Genomic DNA, 10,029 nt, shown 5'->3' with positions numbered 1-10,029 from the left:
ACAGATATCCACACAGAGGCAGTGCAGGCAGCCCTGGCCAAGCACAAGGAGCAGAAGATGGCTCTGCCCATGCCCACCAAGCGCCGCTCCACCTTCGTGCAGTCCCCAGCAGACGCCTGCACTCCCCCAGGTGAGGASATGGGATGGGATGGGATGGGATGGATGGGGAKGCACCTTCCAAACGCAGGGCTGGCACTGCTGCAGGAGTTCCAGCTCTTCCCACACCTGCAGGGACTCTGTTTGTTCTCTCTCAGGGTTGGGAAGTGGCTCCTCTTCCAGGAGTTCCTAAAGAACCACATGTGCCATTCTTGGAACATCCTGTGCGAGGAGTTGGGTCCAGCTCAGGGTATTCCATGGCTCTAAGGCTCAAATTGGCCAGAGCTGAGCAAGCCTGGGCTGAGGCTGCTTCAGCTTCCCTCACACTGGTTTCTGATGGATAATTCACATCTTGATTTCATTAATTAATGCTCAGCACACAGGAATGGGTTTTGCAGTGATGTTTGTTTCTGGGCAAGAACCTCACAGGGGTCCGGTGGGATTCCAGACTTGCAGGACTTTTGCCACCCCTGCCACGTGCTGGCTGCAGCAGAATCCCTGGATAACGTGGTGTCTGTCACGATGCATGTGCAGCAGATATCAATAACCCTCTGTTTTCCAGCAGCTGGATGCACTGAGTGACAAACGAGTCCGTGTGATTTTGGGCAGTGACTTCTGTGTTGTGTCTCATTGTGCAGAAGCATCGCAGCCATTTGGATTGACAGAGTCATCCAAATGTTATGAATCCACATCTGGTGAATTCATAGCTCTGAAACTGCTCTGCTGGGCCATGTCACCCCTCCTCCTCCTCCTCCTGACTTCCTGTTTTATCACACTTCCTTTCTCTGGGGCTGTATGCATGTTCTGGTGTCTGCTTGGGTCTCAGCTCTGTGTCACTTGTCCAGGAGTGCAGCACACCCTGAGCTGTGGGAGTCACACCAATCGAGGTCAGCACTTCCAGCATGGCTGCAGTCAGTCCTCTGCCTCAGCTCGTGACTCTGTTCCACTCCAGCAAGAGGGTAGAACATAATCTGGTAAATCTTTGATTTACCTCTCAAGTGTAGGTAGGAAATCACTTAGAAGAACACCCAAATTTTAGGACAGAGCCACCTGTACGTTTGTATTTAGCACTGTACAGCCTAAYGTCTCCGAACTGAGAGCTTGCTTCATGGGAATTAAATAATTAGTTCACAATTTTGGGACAGCCGTGGTATCTATGCTCTGGGACACACAGGAAGCAGTTCCTTGCTGTAGATTGCTCTGTTTTGTTTGGGGGTTGGGCTTTTTGTTTGTTTTCTGCAATTGAAAGGGCCCCATTTAGAGCCCCAGACAAAAGCGTTTTCTGCTGTGGCCTTGGCACGGTTTTTTCCTGCGTTTTCTTTGTTCCTGGGAGTTTGCAGTTTGACAACGACCCTGACCCCTCACTTTCCAGTTCAGAATGACCAGAATTAGCAAAGACAGCATCTGGTATTATGGCATACGGATGGAAAAGTAATGAGAGCTAAGCTGTAGGCTTGGAGACCCCAGGGGAAGGATGTTGTCTGAGGAGGTGAATCAAACAGGGGTGAGTGCGTTCCCACYGCTTGAACTCTGGTTTGGCCAATCTGTGGAAAACAGACCTTCCTGTGAAAGCCTGTGTTGTTGATATGTGATTGGAAAGAGCATGTTCAGTGCCATGTGCTTTTCCCTAAGCAGCTAGATTTTCTTTCTGCTTCCACACAGACACGTCTTCCGCCTCCGAGGACGAGGGCTCGCTCAGGCGCCAAGCTGCTCTCTCTGCTGCATTGCACCAGAGCTTACAGAATGCTGAGTCTTGGATCAACCGATCTGTTCAGGGGTCATCCACATCCTCATCAGCATCCTCTACACTTTCCCATGGAGAAGGCAAAGGGACCAGTGGGTCACTAGCTGATGTATTTGCCAATACTCGAATAGGTAGGAGCTGGGTACCAACAGAACAATCGCTTCGAGTTCAGACTGTGTTGATAAAGCTGGAGCTGTCCATGGCAGGAGGGAAATTTGGAGCAAGAGTTGAGCTGCTGTTGATGGCACTCTCTAGGATTGGTTGGAGTTGCACCGTCATGCTGTTGTTTTCCTGAAGGATTTCAGAAGGTTGAGGWGTTTGTAAAAGGGAGAGCAGGAGCTGCTGGAAGCAGGGAAGGCTCCAGGGCCGGTGTGGACAGAGCAGGAGGCACAACCCTCTGTGTCCTGTGTCACTTYTTGTCTCCAGCTCTTGGGAGCTCCTGTTGGCACAAAGCTGCCCAGTGCAAGTGGCATTTTCATTTTGTCCTGACAAATCCCTTCAAGGTGGCTGTGCCTGTGCAGTGGGGAAATGCTGTGTTTAACATCCTCATTCTGCTCYGAGCCCTGATGGTTTATGGTTTTGYRTTAGAGCAGGAAAGGAAAAGAACCWAACCCAGCCRTGTGTGCAAACARATGAGTCTGTCATTAAAAAATGGGGTTAGAGGAGTAAAGGTTTAACCCAGCTCTTCATGATTGTCTGAGGAACAACCAGAGCATCCAGGTACTGAGGAGACGGAGCAAAATCTACAGATCTGGATACCCCGGGCTCAGTTTTCTGAGGCTCTGAGGTGCTCCTTGCTGCTGATGCTTCTGTATGAAATGGCCAAGTTTGTTTTTGCTCTGTGTATGTTTGTCCTTTTTAGCTGCTGGTGAGGAAATTCCTGCACCGTAGGACATTGTCTGTATTTCATGTGCTCTCTGCTTCTGCTTAACTGGGTTGGGGCAAGCAGTGCATAGAAGTGCTGGTGATTTGATCTTTCACTTATTTATTTTTTTTTTATYGCTTTTATYKTGGTTYGTTTATTTGCTGGGATGCAAATTGTTTCCTGAAACGGAAAACTGAGGAGATTGCCCATAAAATGTAGCCAATATAATTAATTTGAAGCAGAGAGGCTGTTTTTAATTGGAGCATGCAGAAGGCCACATGACCTTTTGTAATGAATTAAGGTAATGCAGTTTTTTACCATCCAGAATATCTGCTGCCTGATCTAATTAGTGTCTTATGCAAAAKAGGAGCTTTGAATCTTTCTCAGAATTATATTTGCCACATCCCTACCGTGTTAACACCTGGTTTAAATGATTAGAACTCTCACACAATTCTGTACATCTCTCTGGAGAGAGCAGTAAAAAGTCCTGCAGGTGTTTGGATTGCACAAATCCATGTCCTTTCCCGTGACTTTAGAAGTTCAGCTCATGAGAAATATTCCTTGCCACTTTRTCTCCAAAGGAATGCAGAAATGGCTTATTTTTCCTCCTTAGAAAAGGGGAAATCAGCACAGAATCAATCACAAAACCCTGTCGGTGGGAATGATTTAGGATTTCACTTTGGACTATCTGCAAAATCCAACCCATAGTTTCAGATTGTTGGGTTTTTCCTTTGTAAGCAACAGTTGCTGGTGCTGCTAAGCCAGAACAGAATATTCTTGCCCTATCAGGTGACTGAACCTTCTGGGCTGTGTAAAGAAACCCCAAATAAGCAAAAATCCCTCATTTAAGAGAAGCTCCAGTGCAGAATTCCTGCAGGATGTTTGGCTGGAAGGCAGGACGGTGTCTTGGAGTAAGACCCAGCTCACACTGTGGATTGGATTTATTCTGTAACTGCAGGACAAGCTCTGTAAGCACCCAGCTGGAAGGGATTGAAACCCAACACAATTTTTGCTGATCTGCTTTGGTCAAATTCCCACGTGTTTTGTTTTCAAAAGCCCTCACTGACAAAAAAGCTAAATAGTAGAATTCCAGCAAGAGAGATCAGTGCCTAGGTGAGGGAGGCGTTTGTTCTGGCCTTTGGATGTTTCAGAGCTCATGTGAATCTCAAACTTTTTTTTTTATTTTACAGTCCTGAATGTCAAGAGATTGAGCTTCAAGGTTAGAAACCAGGAACAGGAACTGTGTTTTGCTGAACCTCTTTTTCCTGACATGGACAAAACCGTGTGCCTTTGGTTTTTAATTTCCAGAACAGATAATGTGCTTTCCTAGAGCTGCTGAACCTTTAGGAATCAGTGTTTTTAGCATTAATGAGGGTTCCCTCACATCCAACCCATTCAATCCTTAGGGTTTTTGGTAAAAGGTGACTGACATTTTGCTCACAAAAGGTGTATTTAGCAGCTTTCTTCTTTTTTTAGAAAGTTTCTCAGTCCCCCCAGATGTSACAGCAACTACCTCCACRCCCTCAGCACGGCCAGCAGCCATCGACCTCCCTCCCTCGGGAATTGTCAAGGGGATGCACAAGGGATCCAACCGCTCCAGTCTGATGGACACTGCTGACGGTACGGAACATTCCAGAGCCCCAGAGAGGGCTTCACTCACAGCATTCATCCTCCCAACTCCAGTTTATCCCGTTTAAACATTCCCAGAATTGGGGTGGTTTAGAGGGCTTCACTCACAGCATTCATCCTCCCAACTCCAGTTTATCCCATTAAAACATTCCCAGAATTGGGCTGGTTTAGAGGGCTTCACTCACAGCATTCATCCTCCCAGCTCCAGTTCATCTCATTAAAACATTCCCAGAATTGGGATGGTTTTGAGGGCTTCACTCACAGCATTCATCCTCCCAACTCCAGTTTATCCCATTTAAACATTCCCAGAAYTGGGATGGTTTAGAGGGCTTCAMTCACAGCATTCATCCTCCCAGCTCCAGTTTATCCCATTAAAACATTCCCAGAATTGGGATGGTTTAGAGGGCTTCAATCACAGCATTCATCCTCCCAACTCCAGTTTATCCCGTTTAAACATTCCCAGAATTGGGATGGTTTAGAGGGTTTCACTCACAGCATTCATCCTCCCAACTCCAGTTTATCCCATTAAACATTCCCAGAACTGGGATGGTTTGGGCATTAGTGTTGTTACTGTGGTGTTTTGTGGTGTTGGCATTTCGGGAGGAATTTCTTCATGGAAGGGGTTCTCAGGTGATGGAAGTGCCCAGGGAGGGTTGGAATCCCAGGACTGTTCATGGCACTCAGTGCTCTGCTCTTTCCCTCCAGGTGTTCCTGTGAGCAGCAGAGTCTCCACAAAAATTCAGCAGTTGCTTAACACCTTGAAAAGGCCTAAAAGACCACCCCTGAAAGAATTCTTTGTGGATGATTTTGAAGAAATTGTGGAAGGTAATAGAAYAAAGAATGGTTTTTATGCACCTTTGTTGCAATTAGACACTCAGGGAGATGAATTCTTTGTGCTGTTGTTCTCAGGGTTGACTCAGATTCACTCTTTGCAGCAGCCTTCATGAATAAAACCAATGTYTGAAGTAATTCACTGTTCTGCTGAGCTTTGGGGGACCTCCTYAACACTCAACTTCTTCACAAAAATATTTAAAGAGATTCTTAAACCCCCTTCACTTGCTTAGGCTGCTTCAATTAATTTCCCAAAAGGGATTGTCCTCACTGATAATTTCATTCTAACATTCTTTTGTAAGGTTTTCTTTTCTCCAGTCCTCTGTTCCTTTCTTTACTGATGTGTTGAACACCTTTGAAAACAGAAGACTCAACAGAGTCTTACGATGTCTCATTTTTGGCAAGGCTTCCTAGGATGGAATGGRTTGTTAAATGCTTTTCCACATTTCCTTTAGGTTTGTTTGCAGTTTCTTTCCAGCTGAACTGTCAGGTGACAAATGGGCAAAGATGCTGAATACGATTTTATTTGGTTTGTATTAGAAATATCCCGATATACACTGGAAATCTGATTGAATTTTCTCAGTCCCCCAGCCCGACCCGAACCAGCCCAAGCCCGAGGGCCGCCAGATGACCCCGGTGAAGGGAGAGCCCCTGGGAGTGGTGTGTAATTGGCCTCCTGCTTTGGAAGCAGCTCTGCAACGCTGGGGAACCACTCAGGCAAAATGTCCCTGTCTGACAGCACTGGATGTGACAGGAAAACCAGTTTATACCCTCACTTATGGTGAGTCCAGCCTCTGCCCTGCCTTCCCCTGCTCTGCTGCTCCCAGAAAGCTAATGATTTGATCTGTCACTTATTTATTATATTATTATTTACTATAAAATTATTTATTATAGTATTATTATTACATAGCAGTGGAGAGAGCAYGGGGCTCGTGGCTTTGAGGGGTTGMMAAAACCTTKRTGGTGTTTGAGAGCAGCATCACTGCAGATGGTGAAAGTTGAGCTGAGCTCTTCTCTTGTGCAGAATTGTGCAAATCTCTGTTCTCTGTTCCAGGCAAACTGTGGAGCAGAAGTCTCAAGCTGGCCTACACCCTGCTGAATAAACTGGGGACCAAAAACGAGCCCGTGCTGAAACCTGGAGACAGGGTAATGATTATGGGACCCTCTGTGATAAAATGAGGGGTGGGGGCTGGAACTCACCCCAGTGGGGCTCTAATCCAGGGAAAAGGCTATTGGGACACAAATTGGGGTGGTTTTTCAGAGCTTTGGCTTCTCTGGGAGCAGCTTCTTGGCTCTGGCCTTTGAAATACATTTATTTAAATATATTTGAGATTCCCTGCAGCTCTGAGGGAAATGCAGGGTTTGATCTCTGTGCCTTGGCYGCTGTGAACCTTCACGTGCCCGGGCACTGTGTGAGGAGCTGGGGCACATTCCGTACATTCTGTGGGAGGRGGAATGGGAAATAACACTGGGATTTCTGAGTTTTAGCCACTCCAGATGTGAATTCTGAAATTTGAACCTGTTTGGAGTAACAGCACACGTGTGTGGGTTGCAGGTGGCCCTCGTGTACCCCAACAACGACCCYGTGATGTTCATGGTGGCATTTTATGGCTGTCTGCTGGCTGAAGTGATCCCAGTGCCTATAGAGGTACCTCTTACCAGAAAGGTAACGTTGATGGAACTTGGAGSAGCCATGTGGGATGGAAACTGAGGCAGCCCCTCAGCCCCTGAGAGATTTCCCAGCCTCCAGCTGCTGCCTGAGCAGCTCTGGAGCAGCAAAGACCTTTGGGAGCCTGCAACAGCATTGAAAAATGGAAAAACATATTGACCACAGCTGTGCTGAGCAGCTGGAGACGGTCAATTCTCCCAAATGCTGCAGTCTTCACTGCCTTATTGCAGATAATTTATACAGAACAGATTACAGTGGAGATCTGCCCTTGGGGGGCTCAGTCCAGCCTTGCTGAGCTCTGCCAGGCTCTGGCTTTACTGCAGATGGAGGTCCTCAGTCTTCCTGAAGACTTAGAGGCACTTTTTATGAATTATTTGCTCAGCAAATAATTCTTTACYCCAAAATTTTTGCCCTGCTGCCCTATTCCTGCCACGTGTGAATCTATAGATTTCATAAGAGGGACCAAAAGCAAGAGGCTCATGGCAAACATTGGGGCAGGAGAGATGGCAGTGAGCTGGGAGCACTTGGGGACTCACAGAGCTTTGATTTCATTCTCTGCACTGTGACAGACTGCTATAGCAACCAAATGCAAAATTAAAACTTCTCCCAGTATTTGCCCAATCAGTTTCTGAGCGAGCCTCCTCGTTTTATCATTGTGCAACAGAAATTGGCTCCMGGGGATAGAGAGGGCTCGTTATTCCAGAGTAATTACATGTTTTGCTTTTTTTGCATCTCSATTCCTCTCTGCAGCATCTGGGTTTCCATTCATGCTGCTCTGTGCTCCATGCCTGAGTGCTGGGCAGGAGCTCTTCTTTTCCCTGGATTTCACATCCAGTGCCTTTTRATTTTATTAAAATGTCACATTTYGTGGAGTCATGRGGTGGTTTGARTTGGGAGGGACCTTGGASACATCCAGTTCCATCTTTTGCTGTGGGCAGGGACTCCTTCCACCAGCCCRGGTCGCTCCAGTTGTGATTCTGGGATTCCCAGGGTGTGTGGGAATGATTTGTTTTCTTCTTTTCCTCACCATAATGTTACCCCCCCAGTCCCTAAACCATTATCAAGCCTCAGATTTTGGTAAGGGAAGGCTGATGTTTAATCCAGTCAAACCTCAGATTTTGGTAAGGGAAGGCTGACTTTTAATCCCATCAAATTTCAGATTTTGGTAAGGGAAAGCTGACGTTTGTCATCTCAGAGCAGCAATGACTTTTCCCCTGTTCTCTCAGGATGCTGGTGGGCAGCAGATTGGTTTCCTGCTGGGGAGCTGTGGGATTGCACTGGCCCTCACCACTGAAGTGTGTCTGAAAGGGCTCCCAAAAACGCAGAACGGAGAAATCGTGCAGTTCAAAGGTGAGCTGCTCTCAGACTGCATTTAGAAKGTGCTTTTGCTGCAGCTGGAAGGAGCTGTCAGGGCTCTGAAGGCACCTGGGGGGCAAAGGGGCAGCTCCTGATCCCATCCCTGAAATGTTTTAGGATTTGTGCATGTGCTGAGATTGACCCACGTGTGTGACACAAGATTCTGTGTCCTGGGGGTCACAAAAAACCACCTCCCCATCCAGGGCTGCCCTCAGGTCCCTTCAGTGACATCTGCCAGCTTTCCAARGCTGTTTCATTCACAAACTTTATTTAGAAATGCTGCAGGGATCATCCCTGGGGAGAGGAAATGCCTTGTTGGCCGCTGAATTCCCTGATGAGAAGCAAGATGAACTTTCTGGCTGGTAGCTGGCCTTGGCTTGGACTTGTGCTTGTGTAACTGAGCTTGGACAAATGATGGGGTTTGGTGTATTCCTGCAGAATAGAAACCCCTCAGTAAATAAACTGGTATTAACGGAGTTTCATTTTGCCTCCAGGTTGGCCCAGGCTCAAATGGGTGGTGACAGATTCAAAATATCTCTCCAAATCTCCCAAGGACTGGCAGCCCAACATCTCAGCAGCAGGAACTGAGCCAGCATAYATTGAGGTGAGGAGTGAATGGGGAATAGGAAGGCCCTTCTGTGAGCTGAATTTAATGCTCCAATCACCAGAGACAGAATGGTTTCGCCTCACTCCCTTCAACTTCCCACTTTGCTGCCACTGAAACAAGGCTTGCACTGTGGACATCCTGCTGGGRAGCTTATTTTAGGTCTGAATCCCTTTGTGGCCTTGAGCACTGCTTGGAATAAGTTGGAGAATTGTTCTTGTTCCAACAAGTGAGGGATGGAGACAGCTGAGCCCTGAGATGGTGCTTGATAGCAGACATTCCTGACAGAAACTGAGCCAGCAGCACTYGGAATTCTCTGCTCTTCCTGGCAAAGCTGAGTTTTGTTCCTGTGCCAGAAGGCGACTYGTAGGGATTGCCGTGGTTGAAGTGGCAGTTCAGCCATCCTGAAATTACAGCCTGGCTTTGCAGTTTGTTGTGAGRGCAGGGGAAGATGTTGTGAGAAGCAGTAGCAGTGAAAACAACACAAACACATTGGTTTTTTCCTCCCATCTCCGTGGAGATTTTCCACGCAGTCTGAGCTTTGCTGCTCCCACCTTACACACAGATGGTTTTTGGGTTTGTTTCAGCAGCTTTMGAGCAAATCTTTATTTCATGAGGCTCCTGTGATGTGATTTCCCTCCTGAGTCCCTCCTCTCTCTTTTCTCTGCAGTACAAGACCAGCAAGGAGGGCAGTGTCATGGGTGTCACCGTGTCCCGCGTGGCCATGCTGGCTCACTGCCAGGCCTTRTCTCAGGCCTGCAACTACTCTGAAGGTGGGTGAGGGCACCACAGCAAAAAAAGGCTCAGTTACATCAGTTTAAGTGGTTGCCTCAGCTGGCTCTGAGTATCCAATATTTACTTTAAGAAATAAAAGGGAAAAGTGCAGATTAACTCCCCCCCGCCAAAAGTGAAAACTGTCTGTAATGTTCTCCCATCCAAAACTGCATCGTTTTCAGTCCCATAATGAAGAGGAATAAAAGTGGGATTTATGTCATATCTGTGAATTTACTGAGTCTGTTCTGGTGAACCAAAAGAGGAGCAAATGAATGAAAAATGGAGCATTTTGCAATGAGCTCGAGTCCCCTCTCACTGTGCTGATGGCCCATGGAAATGTCTTCCCAAATTTTTGTCCCTGTCAGTGTGTAAATACCAAAGCATTGGGGCTCTTCTGGTGCTGTGAGGTTTTTGGGTAACCCAGAAACAGATTGGAAAATGCTGGTGGGATTCCAGAAGGG

At 47.1% G+C, this 10,029-nt stretch overlaps 1 protein-coding gene across 1 annotated transcript in view; it reads left to right on the top strand.

Moving 5' to 3' along the window:
- The window catches only part of DIP2B (disco interacting protein 2 homolog B), a 57,697-nt gene that overhangs the window by 27,131 nt on the left and 20,537 nt on the right, over positions 1–10,029 (top strand). Inside the window, exons 4-13 of the mRNA XM_057385212.1 lie at positions 5–130; positions 1,759–1,971; positions 4,182–4,325; positions 5,040–5,159; positions 5,749–5,946; positions 6,220–6,311; positions 6,721–6,831; positions 8,061–8,184; positions 8,685–8,794; positions 9,465–9,567. Coding sequence (XP_057241195.1) covers positions 5–130; positions 1,759–1,971; positions 4,182–4,325; positions 5,040–5,159; positions 5,749–5,946; positions 6,220–6,311; positions 6,721–6,831; positions 8,061–8,184; positions 8,685–8,794; positions 9,465–9,567 — 1,341 coding nt within the window. The remainder of the gene's footprint in view (positions 1–4; positions 131–1,758; positions 1,972–4,181; positions 4,326–5,039; positions 5,160–5,748; positions 5,947–6,219; positions 6,312–6,720; positions 6,832–8,060; positions 8,185–8,684; positions 8,795–9,464; positions 9,568–10,029) is intronic.

The sequence above is a fragment of the Malurus melanocephalus genome, unplaced genomic scaffold (genome assembly GCF_030028575.1).
Source record: "Malurus melanocephalus ecotype Western Australia unplaced genomic scaffold, MMel_1.1 scaffold_798, whole genome shotgun sequence".
NCBI lineage: Eukaryota > Metazoa > Chordata > Aves > Passeriformes > Maluridae > Malurus > Malurus melanocephalus.
The sequence above is the reverse complement of the archived record's forward strand: the minus strand, read 5'-3'. Positions and strand labels throughout refer to the sequence as shown.